Below are 21906 nucleotides of genomic sequence, written 5' to 3'. Positions count from 1 at the left end.
AGCATCAGACAAGGCCAAACTATTTGCAAAGAACTTTGCAGCTAATTCTACCCTATGCGACAAAGGCCATCAACTCCCCATATTTCCTCCTATAACACAGAACATGCTAGGGAACATACAAATATCTGGGCATGAGGTCACCAAGTTAATCAAGAACCTTGATTCCAGTAAAGCAACTGGCCTTGACGGCATCCCAATTATAGTGTTAAAAAAGCTTCAACCAGAACTTGCTCCCATACTTACAAAACTGTTTAAGCGCTGCCTTAAGGAGAAGTGGTTTCCGATTCCCTGGAAGACCTCATCAGTTTGCCCTGTATTTAAGAATTCAGGTGATAAGTCATCTCCCTCTCAGTACAGACCAATAAGTCTCCTGTTTGTTATGAGTAAGTTGCTGGAATCCATATTAAATAGAGAAATAGTCAACCACCTCAGCAGAAACAACCTTCTTTGTGACACACAATATGGTTTCCACTTTGCAAGATCTACCGCAGATGTGCTGACGGTTATATCTCACAGGATTAGTGAATCTCTTGACAAAGGCTTCCTTTCTAGGGCAATTGCTCTTGACATATCAAAAGCCTTCGACAAGGTATGGCATAAGGGTCTACTTCACAAGATTTCCAGCTACGGTATAACTGGAAATGTTTTCTCAATCATTAAATCATTTCTCTCCGATAGGCTCATAATCAAAAACCTTGATTCCAGTAAAGCAACTGGCCCTGATGGTATTCTAATTATAGTACTCAAAAAACTTCAACCTGAACTAGCGCCCATACTTACAAAACTGTTTAAACGTTGTCTTAAGGAGAATAGTTTCCCATCTCCCTGGAAAATCTCATCAGTATGCCCTGTATTTAAGAATTCAGGTGATCGCTCATCCCCCTCTCAGTACAGGCCAATAAGTCTCCTGTGCGTCATGAGTAAGTTGCTAGAATCTGTGTCAAATACAGAAGTAATCAAACATCTAAAAAAAAATAACCTTCTTAGTGACACTCAATATGGTTTCCGTTCTGCTAGATCTACAGCAGATGTCCTTACAGTTATATCGCATAGGATTAGCAAATCTCTCGACGGTGGCAATCTTTCTAGGGCAATTGCTCTTGACATATCTAAAGCCTTTGATAGGGTATGGCATAAAGGTTTACTTCATAAGATCGCTAGCTATGGTATAGCTGGAAAAGTCTTCTCAATTATTAAATCATTTCTTTCTGATAGGTTCATAAGAGTAGTAGTTGAGGGGCAAAAATCAGAAGCTCACAGTATTAATGCCGGTGTCCCTCAGGGATCCATCCTGGGCCCAATTCTTTTCCTGATCTACATTAATGATCTTCCAAATCATATCCTTACATCATTTGTAGACATTTATGCTGACGACACTACCATTTATGGTACCACATCTAAGACAGTAAACGACCAAGTTCTCTCCAATTCTCTCTCCTCTGATCTTGAGCACGTAGTACAATGGGGAAAGGAGTGGCTGGTTACTTTTAATGCATCTAAAACCAAGCTTCTCTCTTTACATCATCAACATTCTAATCCACATTTGTCATCAATTGAAATGAATGGCTCTCGTCTTCAGGAGGCCTCAAGTTTTGACAAGCTTCTGGGTTTGACCATTACTCCTGATCTTAAATGGAACACGTATATCAAATCTGTTGCCAAGGCCGCTGGAAAAATGGTGGGATCTTTCTATCGATCCAGTAGATATCTCACTGCTGATGCTATTCTCTATCTATATAAGAGCCAGGTACGTCCAAGGATGGAATACTGTTGCCACATCTGGGCAGGAGCTGCTAGAAAGGACTTGTCCTGCCTTGATAGAGTTCAAAATAGACTTTGTAGCCTCGTAGGAGATGTCCTTTTCTCCTCCTTGCAACCTCTATCTCACAGAAGAGATGTTGCGAGTTTGTCTCTGATGTATCGTTATTTTCATGGAAAGTGTTCAACTGAGCTTCAATCTATGGTCCCCCCTCGCCAAACTTTCACAAGAAACACTCGTCTAGTTGTAAACACTATCAATAATTTCCCCCACTCTTTATCTGTGCCTAAACCTAAACGTAGATTCCATGAACAAAGCTTCTTTCTTAGAACTGCACGCCTGTGGAATTGTCTTCCGTTTTCCTGCTTTCCGGCTGACTACAATATGGTTGTGTTCAAGTCTAAAGTAAATAAGTTCTTGATGAGCCGTTCCATATAAGTTATTAAATTTACCAAATTTTCATTACTAATGATTACTATATTGACCAATTTCTACTGTACACTCTTTAACCCTTATCCTTGAGTGGCCTCTGGGCCTTGATAATGTGGTGATACCTTTGTAAAAAAAAAAAAAAAAAGAAAAAAAAGAGTAGTGGTCGATGGACAAAAATCAGAGGCCTGCAGTATTAATGCTGGAGTCCCTCAGGGGTCAATCCTGGGCCCAACTCTCTTCCTGATCTACATCAATGACCTCTCGAAACACATACTTAAATCATTTGTTGACATCTATGCTGATGACACCACCATCTATGGCAACACGTCAAAGGCTGTAAATGACAAAGTTCTCTCTGATTCTCTCTCCTCTGATCTCGAGCGCGTGGTTCAGTGGGGGAAGACATGGCTGGTTACCTTTAATGCATCTAAAACCAAGGTCCTATCCTTACATCATCAACGCTCTGATTCCCATCTGGCATCAATTGAAATGGATAGCTCTCGTCTGGGAGAGGCCCCGTGTTTTGACAAGCTTCTGGGTTTGACCTTTACTCCTGATCTGAAATGGAACACGTATATCAAGTCTGTTGCGAAGGTCGCTGGAAAGATGGTGGGATCTTTCTACCGCTCCAGAAGATATCTCACTACTGATGCAATTCTCTATCTATATAAAAGCCAAGTACGTCCAAGGATGGAATACTGCTGCCATATCTGGGCAGGAGCTGCTAAAAACAGCCTATCCTGCCTTGACAGAGTACAAAATAGACTTTGTGGCTTAGTGGGGGATGCCCTTTTCTCTACCCTGCAACCTCTCTCCCACAGAAGAGACGTTGCGAGCCTATCCTTGTTTTATCGTTATTTCCATGGCAGGTGCTCGTCTGAACTCCAATCTCTGGTCCTCCCTCGCCAATCTTTCATGAAAAACACCCATTTAGCTGAATCCACTGTGAAAAATTTCCCCCACTCTTTATCTGTGCCTAAATCAAAACGTGGATTCCATGAACAAAGCTTCTTTCTTAGAACTGCACGCCTGTGGAACTCTGTTCCGTCTGCCTGCTTCCCACCTGACTACAACTTGGATGTGTTCAAGTCCAACGTTAACAAATTCCAAATGAACCGCCCCCTTAAGTAAACACTTCATCAAATCTCCACACTAACGTAATGTACTTGCAATAACCCTTATCCCTGAGTGGCTTCCGGGCCTTGATAAGTGGTGACCACTGTGTAAAAAAAAAAAAAGAAAGAAAGTTGTATGTATTCCTGTTCGATGAGATAATCCATGTAATTCAGCAGTCAAAGTTAAATTTTCTTTTTTGCGTTTGTTGCTAAATTTTATTGGTCTTGAGCATATCCTGTTTGTAGCTCCATTTAAAGTTGAAGGAGTATTTAGCATTATAAGAGAGTCATGGGTGCACATGCGTGTATTTTTATAGACCCAAGGGGAGATAACTCCTACCCGCTTACAGTTAGTCTAAAAAGGATAACTGTTACCTCTACAGGAAAGAATTTTATACCTAGAAATATATGCACATAATTAACTTCATAAATAGAGATAAAAACATTTTGCCATTCAACATAACATAAAACCTTAGTTAAACTTTAAATGATAATGAATTATGAAATATTTTATCGCTTGCATTCTTTGATGTAAATTAATAAGTAGTTATTCCCATTTTTGTTTCAACAAAATATGACAGATTATGAAGTTTTTAGACGTTTCGCATGCCAGACTGCTATTTTCCAAAGAAAAAAGAACTTTTGTTCATAATATTAGATTTTTATATTTGGAACTAATTTGCATGAATAGCAATTAATTAAAAAGATTGCTGAAGTTTAGAAAAAGTGCTGAAAAGTTTTTCCATCTTTATGATGTTGTATTGTTATTGTGATCTTAGTCAGAAGAATTAAAGCGCAGTAATTAGGAACTTGTGATTCCTGGAAAATCTATAATAGTGTAGGAAACAATGGGTAATCAACAATTCTCGCACTATCTAACAATATTAAAGTTGTTTGCACAGCAACAGAGAAGGCTAATCTGCTTGCCCGTTGGTTTGTCTTCAACTCTTCTTTTGGCCCAGCAAACCAGCCCCTCCCAGCAACCACACTAGATGATCTAAAATGACCCTTTCTCAAATACATATTATAAAAAACCTAGACCCCCTCAAAACCATGTGGACTTGATCTCATTCCGACTGTACTCTTAAAAAATGCTCCACTGAGATTGCTCCAGTTCTCTCCAAACTTTTTGACAAATGCTTTAACGAATCTTGCTTTCCTGACTCTTGAAAAACTGCTTCTGTGGTACCAGTTTACAAGAATTCTGGCAAAAGAACTGACCATTAAATTATCGCCTCAATAGCCTCCTCCTTCTTTTCACCAACATATTTGAATCCATAATGAATCAAGTTCTAGTACACTACCTCACAGCTATTCTACTGTATATATTCTAAATGTAATCTCGGTGGTCGTGCGTCAAAATAATATATGAATGTGAGTGTACATTCAATTCTGCCAAGACTAAGCTTCTTTCCTTCAATAATTACAAGAACCCTTCTCAACCACTAATAACCGTGGCTAATGATACATTTCCTGAAAGCACTTTGTTCAAGCTCCTCGGCTTCACGTTGACAAAGAACATTTGGAACAGATACACTGAGGGCATTGCCAAGGCTGCCGCAAAGAAGGTGGGTTCTCTCTACTGTGCTAGAAACTTTCTTATGCTTGAGAGTATCCTGTACTTCTACAAGGCCACCATTCGCCCATGTATGGTGTACATTTGGGCTGGTGCATCTGCTACTAGTCACTCTCTTAGACAGGGTTCAAAAAAGAGTCATCAATCTAATATATCCTTCGCTGTCAGCTAGGCGTCAACCGCTGTACCATTGATGAAATGTTGCATCCCTCTGCCTGTTTACAAGTATTTTAGTGGTAGGCGCTCTGATGAACTACAAGCCCTTGTATCCCCTCAACGTAAATACCCCTGACAAATACGGCAAGAAACAAAATCCCACATACTACACAGTAGAAATTCCCAGATGTAAGAAAGCCTTCTACTTTAATAGTTTCTTCCCTAGGAATTTGGAATTTACTTCCGGATTCCTGCTTCCCTGACTGTAATAACATGCAGAAATTCAAGTGTAATGTTAATAGACATTTTGCTGCGTAACTCCCTACATAGTACCTCCTTAAATTATGTCCCAGATAGTAGTCCCCTACATCAAAGTGGCATGTGTATTGTTTGGGATGAAATTGTAATTAAAAAAATATTTATCTGATTTTTTTGTTTTTTACAAATTAAAAAAGAATTTCTCAGTTTAAATAAATTTTATAAAATAAATGAATTTTAATATTTAAAAAAAAAAAATGTCTTTTTGTTTTTGAAGGTGCTGTCATTGACCAATGTGATCCTAAGTTTAACTTACATTTTTAGACCTCAAACTTCAGACAAGGAGACGCTACTTAAAGACCTAAATTTGTCCGAGCCACCTATCTTCCTGTATATCCATTTTGTTATCAACGTTCCTGGACTTATCTTTTCTCCCATTAATTTTTACATAATATCCAGCAAAAGCGAAGGTAAATTGCTTGCGGTAAGTTAATTAACTTCTCATTTGTTTTAAGGGGTAGGGGGGATTTTTCTAAATAAATATATAAAAAAATTAAATAAAAAACAAACAAAATTATTATTATTAATATTTTCTCCGATATCAGCGCATCTTAACGAATATGTCAGACGTAGTTTTTGAACATTGAACAACATGTGCAAAGCTGTTGCTTGTAACAGGAACCGTTTAATTATTAAACAGCATTTTTTTTTATTGTACTGAGCTGTTTATTCAAATCCAATTCAGATAATTGGACCTCACATAGTGAAGGGAGCCGATATGCGAACAAGGTGTAGAGAGAAAGGCCCCCAAATGGTGCGTATTCTCTCCTGATGACCCGATATTATCTGTACAATGAAATAAGGCCCTCAAAACATGACTATATACAAGTTTACGAATGAATGAAGTAAGAAATACAATGAAATACCTCAAAACTAACGATAAAGACCATTCTATACAAGTAAAAAAAAAAGAACTAAGATGAGGAAGGCCCTAGAAAGGCGCGTTCTCTCTTTTGACAACCGATATCAACTTTATCCGAAATGGATTACTTCACAAGTGAAGACAGCTGATAATCATCATTACCTATAAGGTAAGCTGTTTCTTTCGAAACACAACATCCTCTGTGGTTCGCTCGCTTCATGGCGAATTTCTGCTACTGTTCTGGTGGTAATTTTTATCCTCCTGCAGTCCACATTGCACTGTAGAGAACATATTGTTGATTTTATAAAATTATTTTATATTTAATGGCTTGAATTAAAGTTTAAAAGGCAAAAATCAAGTATCATACTTCAATTGTGCTCTAAACAGAAACCCTTATTTCGAACACGCCCTTGTCATATCAAAGAACCTATTGTTGATTTTATGTCTGGTCTTACTGCTTGTGTGATGATAATGGCTTGAATTTAAGTTTAAAATGAAAAAGTCAAGTATCATGGTTTAATTGTGCTTTAACCTGAAACATTCATTTCGAAAGCGCCTCTCTCATATCAAAGACCTTACTGTCGATTTTTTATATCAAGCCTTTCTGCTTGAGCTGTAATAACACTTATCAAATGCACTAGTGATGTTAGGCTGCGTAAGATATTAACTTCGGTCAAAATCGCCTGGTCCTCCTTTCATCGGTTATTTCGATTATCGATATGCATTGAAGAAATTCTGATATAAATCTAATCTAAGAACACTGCCATGTACATAAATTATCTTCGCATGGAAGTTCATAAAAATCGGCCCAGCCATTTTTGAGTTTATAAGGAACAGACTTCGTAGCCTAGTGGGGGGATACCCTTTTCTCTTTCCTGCAACCTCTTTCTCACAGAAGAGACGTTGAGAACCTGTCTCTGCTTTATCGTTATTTTCATGGCAAGTACTCGTCTGAGCTCCAATCTATGGCCCCCACCTCGCCAAACTTTCATGAGAAACACTCGTCTAGCTGAAAACACTACCAATAATTTCCCTCACTCTTTATCTGTGCCTAACCCTAAATGTAGATTCCATCAACAAAGCTTCTTTCTTGAACTGCACACCTGTGGAACTCTTTTCCTTTTGTCTGCTTTCTGGCTGACTATAACATGGTCGTCTTCATGTCCAATCTAAAAAAGTTCTTGATGAGCCGTTCCCCTTAAGTAATCCAATTTACCAAATTTCCAATACTAACATTTACTACGTCACTGTTGATGATGAGGATGAAAAAATTTCAATAGCAAACATGATGAATATGGTGATAATGATGACGAAAAAAATTTCAATAGCAGACATGATGATCATAGTGATGATGATGACGAAAAAATTTCAATAGCAAACATGATGATGATGAGGTGGATGAAAAAATTTCAATAGCAAACATGATGATGATGATGACGATTAAAAATTTCAATAGCAAAAATGATGATGATGATGATGATGATGATGAGGACGAAAAAATTTAAATAGCAAAAATGATGATTATGATGATGATGAAAAAATTTCAATAGCAAAAATGATGATCATGGTGATGATGATGACGCAAAATTCAGTAGCAAACATGATGATCAATTTGATTAGAAAGGTTTTACCAATTACTTCTGGTGCTGTTCAAGGTAGCATTAATTTCCAAATAACTTCTATTCTTACAGTCAGTAAATTAGGTGACTAAAATAGGATTTATCCATGTTTTGACAATGCCTTATTCACTGTAATTAATTTAGGAGACTAAGATATGATGAGGGATTAGAGATGGACAGATAGAGAGGAAGATATATAGATAGAAAATAGAAAGTGAGAGGGAAATAGGGAAAGAGGAGATAGAGAGAGATAGAGGGATTGATAGATAGATAGAGAGAGAGGGGGAGACTTAGAAACAAGAAGGGGGTGAGGAAAGGAAGGAGAGATAGAGGGAGTTAGAGAGAAAAAGGCACTCAAAGAGAGATGGAGAAAGTGATATAGAAAGAAAGATAGATTGAGAGAGGGAAGAGATGGATGGAGAAAGGTATTAAGAGAGGAAGAGAGAGGGGGGAGAGAAACAAAAGGTGAACTACACTTCACCGTTTTTTTCCTCGATCAGTAGAGAAGAAATCTTTCCAGACTGAGGCAATTTTAATTTTTTGTTACTATCCAGAGTACTCTTCTTTTTTTTTTTTTTTTCGGGAGCTAGATCTTCCACACATTAGAAACCGACCAGGTTATCTGTACTTTCACCTAACGAATTAATAAAAAAAAAAGATATTGTAAAATTTGAATTTAACATGAAAATACTATTTTAAAAAAATAGCACGATAACATAAGTGCATCAGTTTTTTTTGTTTGTTTTTTTATTACATTTTCATCCCAAACAAGGCACATTGCCTCTTTGTTGTAGGGGGCTACTATCAGGGACATAAGCATCAGGGATACTGTGTAGGAAGTTGGGCAGCAAGATGTCGGTTCATGTTGCACTTGAACTTCTGCATGCCAGTACAGTTGGGGAAGCAGGGACCCGGAAGGGAATTCCAAAGTCTAGCAGTTCTGGGGAAGAAACTACTGAAGTAAAAGGCTCACTTGCATTTACAGATCTCTACTGTGAAGGGGTGGGATTTAGCTGCTTGTCGGGTTTGTCGGGAGTATTTTCGTTGAGGGGGCACAAGTCCTTGCAGTTCGTCAGAGCATTCACCATTAAAGTACTTGTAGAACAGGCAGAGGAATGCAACATTTCGTTGATGGGACAGAGGCTAAAGGTTAGCTGACAGTTCAGGACCTATCAGATTGGCGACTCTCTTTTGAACCTTGTCTAGGAGCGAGAAACTAGTGGCAGATGCACCAGCCCAAATATGACAACAATACTCCATACATGGGCGAATGGTGACCTTATAGAGATATAGGATACTTTCAGGTGTTAATAGCTTTCTAGCACGATAGAGAGAACCCATCTTCTTTGCAGCAGTCCTGGCAATGTTCTCAATTTAATTGTTCCAACTCATGTTTCCTGTGAACTTTAGGCCGAGGAGTTTAAAAGATGTACTTTCAGATAAAGAGTCATTGGCCATTACTATTGGCGGTAGGGAAGGTTTCTTGTAATTATTGAAGGAAACAAGTTTAGTCTTGGCAGCATTGAAAGTGACCATCCATTTTTGTCCCCATTCCACTATGGATCGGAGGTCTTCCTCTAGTGTTTCTGCCATTTCTTTAGATATGTGTTCATTTGTTTTCCTGTCATGTCTGTTATAGAGCGTGGTATTGTCAGCATACATACCCATCTCACAGACAATTTTGTCAGGGAGGTCATTTTTAAATATTAGGAATAACAGAGGTGCAAGGATAGACTCCTGAGACTCTCCTGCATTTATATCATATTGTTTAGATGTACGATTGTCAAGGACAACCTGGATTTTTTTCTTATCTAAGAAGGATCTAATTATGTTATTTATTCTTCCAGTGATGCCGTATGATCTGATTTTCTTGAGAAGACCCTCATGCCATACCATGTCAAAAGCCTTAGATATATCTAGAGCTACCGCTCTACCCTCATCGCTTTGTCCAGTGACTGGTATATACATTCTGAGATTACAGTTAGGATGTCTGCTGTGGAACGGGCTTGCCTAAATCCATATTGTTTGTCAGTCAGAAGTTTAGCATTTGTAAGGTGATGGACTAGAGCTTGGTTAATTATGGTCTCAAATATTTTGACGAAAAGTGGGAGGAGGCTAATGGGGCGATAATTTACTGGGTCAGTTCTTTCGCCAGAATTCATGAAAACTGGCACTACAGAAGCAATTTTCCAGCAGGCAGGAAAGCAAGATTCATTAAGGCATTTGTTGTAAAGTTTGGGGAGAACTGGAGCTACTTCAGCGGCGCACTTTTTTAATAGCATAGCCGGAATGAGACCAGGTCCACATGCTTTTGCAGTGTCAAGCTTTCTTATGATAGCATGCACCTGAGCAGGGGTGATTTTCAGATTGTCTAGTGTGGCGTCTGTCAGCAAAGGAAAGTCAGGGAGGGGGTGGTTAGCAGAGTCCAGTGTGGAGTTGGAGGCAAACCGTCTGGCAAGCATGTTAGCCTTCTCAGTTGCTGAGCAAACAACCTCATGATTGTTGGATAGTGGGGGAATTTCTGATTGCCCATTATTTACTACACTGTTGTAGATTTTCCAGAAGTCTCAGGTTCCTAATTTCTGTGCTTCAATGCGTTTTTTGGTGATTTCAGTAAATTCTCTCTTAGCTGTCACTATTTCTTTCTTACAGTTATTTCTGGCTTCTATGTACTTCTGTCTGTTTGAACTGGACTTATGTTGGTTAAATTTGTGGTACGCATGGTGCCTTTGCACTATGGCAGCTGCACAAGTTGAAGTGAACCATTGGGGAGAGTGGGGTTTGCTATAGAATTTGCGTGTGGGAACATGTGCTTCAATTGCCACTTTGAACCATTCAGTGGTCTCATTTGCGCAATGTTCAGCAGGAAGTGAAAAGATACTTTGCCATGGAGCGTCCCTGATGAGGTCCCTGATGGCTTCCAAGTCAGCCTTTTTATAATATCTCGTTGTTTTGAGCAATGACTCTTCAGTTTTGGCTCTAGAGTTTAAGGTGATATCAACTATTACCACTGCATGATCGGCGTTCCCAAGAGGGCTGTGGGCATTCGTTACACAGTCATTGGGAACTGGTCAGAAACAGATCTTGAAGTGATGCATGTTGTTCTTGCTGGTCTGGGAAACGGATTGGAAACGTAACCATCTGTGATAGGGAATGAGATATAGAGAAGTTACGTGTTGTGGTACCAGCTGCGTCTGTGTAAGTAGAAAATCCAAGCCAGTTGCTGTAGTGGACATTAAAGTCACCAAATACATGCACTTGTGCGCTAGTGTCGAGGGAAAGTGCTGTATCTATGCTGTGAGAGACTTTGTTTATTATGGTACAGTCCTGGGTCAAGGGAGAGCAGTAGAGAAAATAAAAGTAGCTAATGTTATGTTGCATGTTTAGTCTAAAGCACATAAAGGCTTGATCGTCCGATTCTAGTTTAGTTTCTCTAGTCAAGAGGAGGGTGTTTCAAATGTAGACTCCAAGCCCATGCTGTCAGAGTCCTTACGGCAGAGTGAGAGGTATCCAGGCATTTTAAAGTAGTTAGAAAGGGATGGAGGAGTGTAGGTTAGTCTCACTTAGTGCTAAGATATCCGGGGTGTTTGTTAGGAGAAATGCTTCAACATCATTTAAGGTACTTTATGTACTCCTTGGGCGTTGAGTTCCATGGCGACCAGCATAATTATTTAATGATCGCTGCCTTAGTCCCCCCTCTCAGACAAGGTTAATGCATGCGCATGTAACATTTTTTTTTTTATTTACTGACGTTGGCTTAGTAACTACACGATTTATTGATAATTTCGTAACCCTTAAATGCATGCCGGAAGATTTAAATTGGTTCATTATTGTTGTAATGAAAAAAAAAAAGTTTAATTCAGCACAAAACCAAAAACACATATTAATGATAAATGATTTATTATTCTATTCATCGAAATTTACTAATTTTTAAATGATAAAAAGTAAAAAAAAAAGTTAATAAAAAATAATTGCTTATGTGCGCATGTAAAAATGTTTGTAAAAGTGAGAAATTATTTTAATATTCATTTAAAAAAATTGGTATTTTTTCTTTAGATTAGGTCCACCTTATAAACACCCCCAACCTCCTCATCTTAAGAACAGTTTCCGGAATAAACACTATTTTTGGAGGTTGGGGGGGGGAGTGAAAAAATATTTGCAAAATTTAACTGATATTTGTTGTCAGCATACCCACCCGCAAATACTATTAAAGAAAAAAGGAGGGGTTCAGTGCACGTTGTAGAGAAGTAGATTTATTTATCAATAAATTTGCACAGAAGTAGATTTATTTACCAATAAAAGTCGTCATTTAAAAAAAAAAATTGTGAAGGCGGACCTAAATGTAAATATTTACCAAAAAAATTATCCACTCATGTAAATTAAAAATGTTTGTAAAAGTGAAAAATTATCAATACATGGTTTAGTTATTTTTTTTTTTAATATTCATGAAAAGAGTTAAGCCAACGTAAGTAAATACATGAATTACAAATGTTTGTAAAAGTGAGAAATTATTAATAAATGTTTAGTAACTTTTTTTCTTTTAATACTCATAAAGAGTAAAACTTTTTTTCTCCAATATTCATGAAAAGAGTTAAGCCAACGTAAATAAATAAATGTTTGTAAGAGTGACAAATTATAAATAAATGATTTAGTTACTTTTTTTATTCATGAAAAGAGTTAAGCCAACGTAAATAAATGTTTGTAAAAGTGCGAAAGGCAACGTAAGTAAATAAATGATAAATGTTACGTGCGCATGCGTTAGCCTTGACTAAGGGGGGGGGCTAAGGGAACACCATTAAATAATTCTGCTGGTCGCCATGGAACTCAACGCCCAAGGAGTACCCCACTTTATTTTAAATATTTATTTTCCAAAGGACTGTTTGAATAAATCAACAATGGGTAATCTCCAAAAATACCGTTAGGGCTTACAACATGGCCGCCAGAAGAGTCAACAAAAAACTGCGAATAAAATATATAAAACTCGTAATTTCTGTTTTTAAAGTGGGTTGTCAATTTTCTTTATGAAATATACTTCCAAAATAAACTATTACAGTCGTTTAAAACATAATAGAAGTATTATTTTTTATTTTTTAAAAACAATGTTTACAAAATGTCTACGCATTCGTAGACATTTTGTAAACATTGTTTTTAAAAAATAAAAAATAATACTTCTATTATGTTTTAAACGACTGTAATAGTTTATTTTGGAAGTATATTTCATAAAGAAAATTGACAACCCACTTTAAAAACAGAAATTACGAGTTTTATATATTTTATTCGCAGTTTTTTGTTGACTCTTCTGGCGGCCATGTTGTAAGCCCTAACGGTATTTTTGGAGATTACCCAACAATGAATTAAATTTTAAGTGTTGTGTAATTATTTTCGCAGCGTTCAGCTCGGCAACGCTAGGAAAAGTAAAGTAACATTTTAAATGTAGAAACATCAACAGAACCCCCCCCCCCAAAAAAAAAAAACTGCCGTTTATTTGTATTTCTTATTAAATGTTTGTAGAAAATGTCATTTTTTTTTTGTCAAATAAATAAATTTCAAGCAATTTTTGCAATAAATAATAAATAGCAACTTCGTTACTTTTACGACTCGCCCCAGCATATTATAAACACCCTAACCTCCCCATGTTAAAAACGGCTTTTGGAATGAACACCCCCAACCTCCCCATGTTAAGAACGGCTTTCGAGGTTTGTGGAAGGGGATGTTTAATCCGAAAGCCGTTTTTAACATGGGGAGGTTAGGGTGTTTATAATACGCTGAGGCATGTCGTAAAAATGAAACAGTTTAGAAAAAGTTAAAACAAACTTTTTGGCAGGATTGGAATTTAGGTGGCGATTAACCTCGAACCCCAAACAATCCAAACCAAAAGCAAAAGAGACACAAATATCGAGTAACCGGTTTGTATCCCTGGAAACAGTGACCACTTTTATTTACATTGTAAACATATCGAAATAGAACTGTTTTATGATTTAGCTTCAAAGTGAAATTATAACAGTGTTGTATGGTCAGGTGGATTTAATATTATAAAACGTGTCATATGTTGGGTCTGATATTTTGTTAATGATATTTTCTAATAACATCTGTACTAAAACGTTGGAATCGTATATATATTTATTTGACCAGGAGGATATGATATTGACGTGTAAACTGAGTAATGTTGTATCAGAGAGTTATCACACGGGTATATATTGTCGGAAATTTATCCTCTTTCAGATAAATTCGACGCGAAAGTAACTAGCCTGAAAAAAAAAAAAAAATAATAATAAGAGCATGAAATAAAAAAGTGGGGTGGGGGTGGGGTAAAGAATAAAATATAAAGGTCTTGTCTCAAAACGAAGAGGAGATTTTATTTACAATAAAGTTAGTTGCAAATTTTTCCCTTTGCGGGCATTAAATTCAAAGAACAAAGAACACCAAGGTAATCACATATAATGAAAAAAAATAACGCTGGTTCTTATAATGAAGATGTCATATCCATGAACGAATACAATATAATTCAAAATGTAGTTCCTAATCTCTATCTCATATGTAATAAATTTTAGGAACGGACTCACAAATTGAAAGCCAGTCAGGCACGTGCCTTTTTCTTTTTTTCTCGATTTAAAGTCCTTTTAAAAAATTATACTCCTTCCAATTACGTGCAGACCGTAGCCACGTAAAATAAAGTCTTCAGAAGTTTGCCTCGTCGCGTGTCCGGGGTATTCTTGCCAGGTTTTCTTCTTTGAAGGAGGCTCGTCAAAATTCCATATTCAGCGCCGGGCAATGAAATCACGTCCAATATCCTCGTCGCCAGAATTTCAAAAGAGCCGAATTTCACACGGGGCTTGTGACGTCATCAAGGAGCTAGCATTTCCCTTTTCTTCAAATTAAAGGGAGTATCGTACAAACCCAAAATATACGAAACTAAGAATCATAAAGGATACGAAATACAGAAAATCAAATATAAGAACCAGAATATAAATAATAAATGTAAACAGGGGGGATCCACTATTATTGGTACAAAAAAAATTCCAACAATATTGCAATTCATATATAATAAGAATAATATATGCTTCATACTTTTTCTTTTGAAGAGTTCTTCTTCCTTCACTTGCTGAGCTCTGTGACAAACCATAAAATGACCACCACCATCCAATTGAGACATCTGTTCTTATTTCACTTGTGAAACCACAAAACAAAACTTTATATTTTAATAATATAAATTTATTTCAGTTGTCTCAAATGGTTTCACTAGGTCTGCATTTCGTCTACTTGGTTATTCTGCCGAACCCGCTTCCTGGCCGATCTCCACCCCAGTGACTAGACTCCAACTCTGTTGTCTGTTCACTCTGGTAATCAAAGTCCAACTGCTGACTCTAAACATTCCGACCTCTGACCTCAGTTTCCTTACGTCATCATTCAAAAGCACACGTCTTCCTTACGTGTGACCTTTTCACGTCGGCCTGCCCAAGGTTATTTTGTTTATATTTAACCTAGCTAATTTATATAAACATCACAGCTAACATCCATTGATACACTTAATTCTATAAACAATAAAGAACCCCCAACATAAACTATTTTAAGAATATCATTGAATAAATAGATAGATAGACAGATAGATAGACAGATAGTTCGATAATAACTAAATTAACTTTTAACAATGTTAATTACACAACAACAATTTTTGTCAAAAACAACGTTCACATTTTTAGTAACATAGCCTAGATATTCCCAAATTCAATAGATTCAAAGCGAGGCCATTTTCATAAAGCTTGATGATTATGTATCAAGCGATGTGAATGGAAAGCTGTAAAAAAATATTGACAAAACAATAAACTCTACCAAAAACAATTCCTTGGTGATATATTAATATGAATTCCTACTTCTCTTATATTAAACCATTGTAACAATCCTTGTAAAGATATGTGTCCAAGCATTTTCTTTTAATTTAATTTAAATTTACAGTCGAGAATTTTCCCCCCAAATTGACATTTATTTATAAAAAGTTTGTTTTAATTATTGTTGAATTTGTGTAAATATTTGTAAAAATTGGTTTAATATTTTGTTGTTTAGGTACCACGAATTGCCTGGTTCAGTGCGTGTGTATGCCTACCTATTATTGTTACAGAAATGTTCCGGTACGGGGTAAATATAATTTTTTGCGTATATAATATAAAGGAGATTTTACCAAAAAAAAAAAAAAAAGAAAGAAAGAAAAACTGTGATGTTTTCCATCATTCTAAATTTCAATAAATAAACGTACACCAAATTAAATTCTGACGTTTTATACAATATTTAAATTTCAATTGTCATGATAAATAAACGCATACCAAATTAAATTCTGACCTTTTATACAATTTTTAAATTTCAATTGTCATGATTCATAAACGTTTACCAAATAAAATTCTGACGTTTTATACAATTTTTAAATTTCAATTGTCATGATACATAAACGTATACCAAATTAAATTCTGACCTTTTATACAATTTTTAAATTTCAATTGTTATATAAATAAACGTATACCAAATAAAATTCTGGCGTTTTATACAATTTTTAAATTTCAATTGTTATATTAATAAACGTATACCAAATTAAATTCTGACGTTTTATACAATTTTTAAATTTCAATTGTTATATTAATAAACGTATACCAAATTAAATTCTGACGTTTTATACAATTTTTTAATTTCAATTGTCATGATAAATAAACGTATACCAAATTAAATTCTGACGTTTTATACAATATTTAAATTTCAATTGTGATGAGACAAATGCGTTTACCAAATTAAATTCTGACGTTTTATACAATTTTTAAATCTCAATTGTGATGATACATAAACGTTTACCAAATAAAATTCTGACCTTTTATACAATTTTTAATTTTACATTGTAATATAAATAAACGTTTACCAAATTAAATTCTGATGTAATACACTATTTTAAATTAAAATTGTGATATGAATAAATGTTTATCAAATCAAATTCTGATGTGGTGCACCATTTTCAAATTTCAATTGTGATGATTAATAAAAGTTTACCAAATTAAATTCTGACGTTTTATACAATTTTTAAATTTCAATTGTTATGATACATAAACGTATACCAAATAAAATTCTGACGTTTTATACAATTTTTAAATTTCAATTGTCATGATACATAAACGTTTACCAAATGAAATTCTGACGTTTTATACAATTTTTAAATTTCAATTGTCAGATAAATAAACGTATACCAAATTAAATTCTGACGTTTTATGCAATTTTTCAATTTCAATTGTGATGATACATAAACGTATACCAAATTAAATTCTGACGTTTTATACAATTTTTAAATTTCAATTGTGATGAGACATAAACGTTTACCAAATTAAATTCTGACGTTTTATACAAATTTTAAATTTCAATTGTAATATAAATAAACGTATACCAAATTAAATTCTGACCTTTTATACAATTTTTAAATTTCAATTGTCATGATATATAAACGTATACCAAATAAAATTCTGACGTTTTATACAATTTTTAAATAACAATTGTCAGATAAATAAACGTATACCAAATTAAAATCTGACGTTTTATACAATTTTTAAATTTCAATTGTCATGATAAATAAACGTATACCAAATTAAATTCTGACGTTTTATACAATATTTAAATTTCAATTGTGATGAGACATAAACGTTTACCAAATTAAATTCTGACGTTTATACAATTTTTAAATCTTAATTGTGATGATACATAAACTTTTTCCATATAATTCTGACCTTTTATACAATTTTTAAATTTCAATTGTGATGATACATAAACGTTTACCAAATTAAATTCTGATGTAATGCACTATTTTAAATTTAAATTGTGATATGAATAAACGTTTATCAAATAAAATTCAGATGTGGTGCACCATTTTCAAATTTCAATTGTGATGATTAATAAAAGTTTACCAAATTAAATTCTGACGTTTTATACAATTTTTAAATTTCAATTGTGATGATACATAAACGTATACCAAATTAAATTCTGACCTTTTATACAATTTTTAAATTTCAATTGTGATGAGACATAAACGTATACCAAATGAAATTCTGACGTTTTATACAATTTTTAATTTCAATTGTCATGATACATAAACGTTTACCAAATTAAATTCTGACCTTTTATACAATTTTTAAATTTCAATTGTGATGAGACATAAACGTATACCAAATTAAATTCTGACCTTTTATACAATTTTTAAATTTCAATTGTGATGAGACATAAACGTTTACCAAATTAAATTCTGACCTTTTATACAATTTTTCAATTTCAATTGTAATATAAATAAACGTATACCAAATTAAATTCTGACCTTTTATACAATTTTTAAATTTCAATTGTCATGATATATAAACGTATACCAAATAAAATTCTGACGTTTTATACAATTTTTAAATAACAATTGTCAGATAAATAAACGTATACCAAATTAAAATCTGACGTTTTATACAATTTTTAAATTTCAATTGTCATGATAAATAAACGTATACCAAATTAAATTCTGACGTTTTATACAATATTTAAATTTCAATTGTGATGAGACATAAACGTTTACCAAATTAAATTCTGACGTTTATACAATTTTTAAATCTTAATTGTGATGATACATAAACTTTTTCCATAAAATTCTGACCTTTTATACAATTTTTAAATTTCAATTGTGATGATACATAAACGTTTACCAAATTAAATTCTGATGTAATGCACTATTTTAAATTTAAATTGTGATATGAATAAACGTTTATCAAATAAAATGCAGATGTGGTGCACCATTTTCAAATTTCAATTGTGATGATTAATAAAAGTTTACCAAATTAAATTCTGACGTTTTATACAATTTTTAAATTTCAATTGTCATGATACATAAACGTTTACCAAATTAAATTCTGACCTTTTATACAATTTTTAAATTTCAATTGTGATGATACATAAACGTATACCAAATTAAATTCTGACGTTTTATACAATTTTTAAATTTCAATTGTCATGATACATAAACGTATACCAAATTAAATTCTGACCTTTTATACAATTTTTAAATTTCAATTGTGATGAGACATAAACGTTTACCAAATTAAATTCTGACCTTTTATACAATTTTTCAATTTCAATTGTGATGAGACATAAACGTATACCAAATTAAATTCTGACCTTTTATACAATTTTTAAATTTCAATTGTAATATAAATAAACGTTTACCAAATTAAATTCTGACGTTTTATACAATTTTTAAATTTCAATTGTCATGATATATAAACGTATACCAAATTAAATTCTGACGTTTTATACAATTTTTAAATTTCAATTGTCAGATAAATAAACGTATACCAAATTAAATTCTTACGTTTATACAATTTTTAAATTTCAATTGTCATGATAAATAAACGTATACCAAATTAAATTCTGACGTTTTATACAATATTTAAATTTCAATTGTGATGAGACATAAACGTATACCAAATAAAATTCTGACGTTTTATACAATTTTTAAATTTCAATTGTCATGATATATAAACGTATACCAAATTAAAATCTGACGTTTTATACAATTTTTAAATTTCAATTGTCAGATAAATAAACGTATACCAAATTAAATTCTGACGTTTTATACAATTTTTAAATTTCAATTGTCATGATAAATAAACGTATAACAAATTAAATTCTGACGTTTTATACAATATTTAAATTTCAATTGTGATGAGACAAATGCGTTTACCAAATTAAATTCTGACGTTTTATACAATTTTTAAATTTCAATTGTGATGATACATAAACGTTTACCAAATTAAATTCTGATGTAATGCACTATTTTAAATTTAAATTGTGATATGAATAAACGTTTATCAAATCAAATTCTGATGTGGTGCACCATTTTCAAATTTCAATTGTGATGATTAATAAAAGTTTACCAAATTAAATTCTGACGTTTCATACAATTTTTAAATTTCAATTGTGATGATACATAAACGTATACCAAATAAAATTCTGACGTTTTATACAATTTTTAAATTTCAATTGTGATGATACATAAACGTATACCAAATAAAATTCTGACGTTTTATACAATTTTTAAATTTCAATTGTCATGATAAATAAACGTTTACCAAATTAAATTCTGACGTTTTATACAATTTTTAAATTTCAATTGTGATGATACATAAACGTATACCAAATTAAATTCTGGCGTTTTATACAATTTTTAAATCTTAATTGTGATGATACATAAACGTTTACCAAATTAAATTCTGACGTTTTATACAATTTTTAAATTTCAATTGTAATATAAATAAACGTTTACCAAATTAAATTCTGATGTAATGCACTATTTTAAATTTAAATTGTGATATAAGTAAACGTTTATCAAATCAAATTCTGATGTGGTGCACCATTTTCAAATTTCAATTGTGATGATTAATAACAGTTTACTAAATAAAATTCTGACGTTTTACACAATTTTCAAATTTTAATTTTGATGATAAATAATTTCTGATTTATTTTGTTCAGGGAAGCGAACGGGACATTACGTTTCTTTTTAAACACCAGTTGTGTGCCAGGTTTCAACTTAAAATCTGCGGCCATTTTTGTACATCTCCCCAGATCAGGAGTAAATACGTTTGTGAATTCTTTTTTAAAACAAGTTATAAGTTTTTCTGTTTCTGCTGGGCGGGTATCTATTTTCTTGCAGAATGTGGATATAGGAAGATCCCAGAGACGAAACTCCTCCATGCTGTCAGAACCGAGCAGGTTCTCACTATCTTTTATCACATACAATCTTAGTTTGTTCGTTTTTTTTGCCCCGTAAAGTGACATTTGTAATTAATTCACCTTCAAAATGAATTTTGGTACCATTAACAGCCGTCGCCGTTATGTTAGTTTTTAACATAGTCGATTTTCGTAATATTTTCCACGTTTTGAAATTTATTATTGAAAGATCCGATCCACTGTCTAATTGGAATTTAATAACCTTGCCAAAAATGTTAACCGTTACATATTTGCGTAGAGTCAGATACGACGTCCTTAGGTCTGGTTTGACGAACTCGGCTTCTATTCTGAGTTTTCCTACAGTGCGAACTTTTATGACCGATCTTATTGCATAAATGGCATCTTTTTGTTAAAAATAGGCAATCCCTTACCCGATGTATTCCACCACATCTGAAACAAGCGCTCGGTGCTTTTAGTTTTTCTGTGTTTCGGTGGTTAGTGTCTGTGTGCCATTTCAACGTTTTTTTCTTAGTTACTGTTTTTATATTCGCGATGCCTGTTTCGGTATTTCTTGCATCTTTTTTTATAATTTCTACTTTTTGACAATCCTCAGTCAATTTTTGAAGTGTTCGCTTCATTTTCTAATTTTGCTTCATTTTCTAATTTTGTTCTAAGTTCACTTCATTTTCTAAGTTCGCTTCATTTTCTAATTTTCTAAGGACTCTGCACCGGATTTCCGCATCTTTTCCCGAGGTTAACCCTTGCGCAAACACAAAACATTTAAAATTGTCTGTAAGTCATCACAGTGTTTGTTCACTACAGCTGCGTAGGTGGCAAAATCGTCATTATCGTCTTTTACCACATTCAAGCAGTCCAACGCTTATGGAAAAGGGACGTTTTCAGCAAGAAAAGTTCTGTAAACAAATTTACCGTCTCATTGAATGATAAATCTGCTGTTTTCCGAGGCAAGATGTAATGCACGTATTCAACATGCTCAGCCGGTTTCAATTTTCGTAGTGGAAGTCTGGTTTTCTTTTGATCAGACCAGTTGCTGCAGTCAATATTAAGAAAATCTTCATAACGCCGAAAACACGCTGCGAATAATTTTTCCTCTTCCTCGTATTTAAACTTGTCTATCGCGGTCCATATTGTATTCTGAGAAAATGCTTAAGCAATTCCTCTGTTTGTAATTGACGTTCGGCTAACTGCTTTTTAACTTCTAATTCACGTTCGGCTAACTATTTTTGAACTTCCTTTTGCTGTTCCTCGGTTCGAATTTGACATTCCGCTAACTGTTCTGACATTCCTTTTGCTGTTCCTCGAATCGTGCCTGACGCTTTGCGGCA

The 21906-nt window shown here is 33.8% G+C and overlaps 1 protein-coding gene across 6 annotated transcripts in view; it reads left to right on the top strand.

Annotated features, from left to right (window-relative positions):
* LOC145293679 (uncharacterized) overlaps positions 1-21906 on the top strand; it is an 82180-nt gene that overhangs the window by 22873 nt on the left and 37401 nt on the right. For 5 of the 6 annotated variants that reach the window (XM_080140072.1, XM_080140069.1, XM_080140071.1 and 2 more), the window contains 2 exons: positions 5574-5780; positions 15899-15970. In XM_080140072.1, the coding sequence (XP_079996198.1) occupies positions 5574-5780; positions 15899-15970 (279 nt within the window). The remainder of the gene's footprint in view (positions 1-5573; positions 5781-15898; positions 15971-21906) is intronic. The other variant, XM_080140074.1, reaches the window with a different exon arrangement.

The sequence above is a fragment of the Euprymna scolopes genome, chromosome 15 (genome assembly GCF_053919585.1).
Source record: "Euprymna scolopes isolate OS-2025 chromosome 15, ASM5391958v1, whole genome shotgun sequence".
In the NCBI taxonomy this organism is placed as follows: Eukaryota; Metazoa; Mollusca; class Cephalopoda; order Sepiida; family Sepiolidae; genus Euprymna; species Euprymna scolopes.
This window is presented reverse-complemented; position numbering and strand designations above follow the sequence as displayed.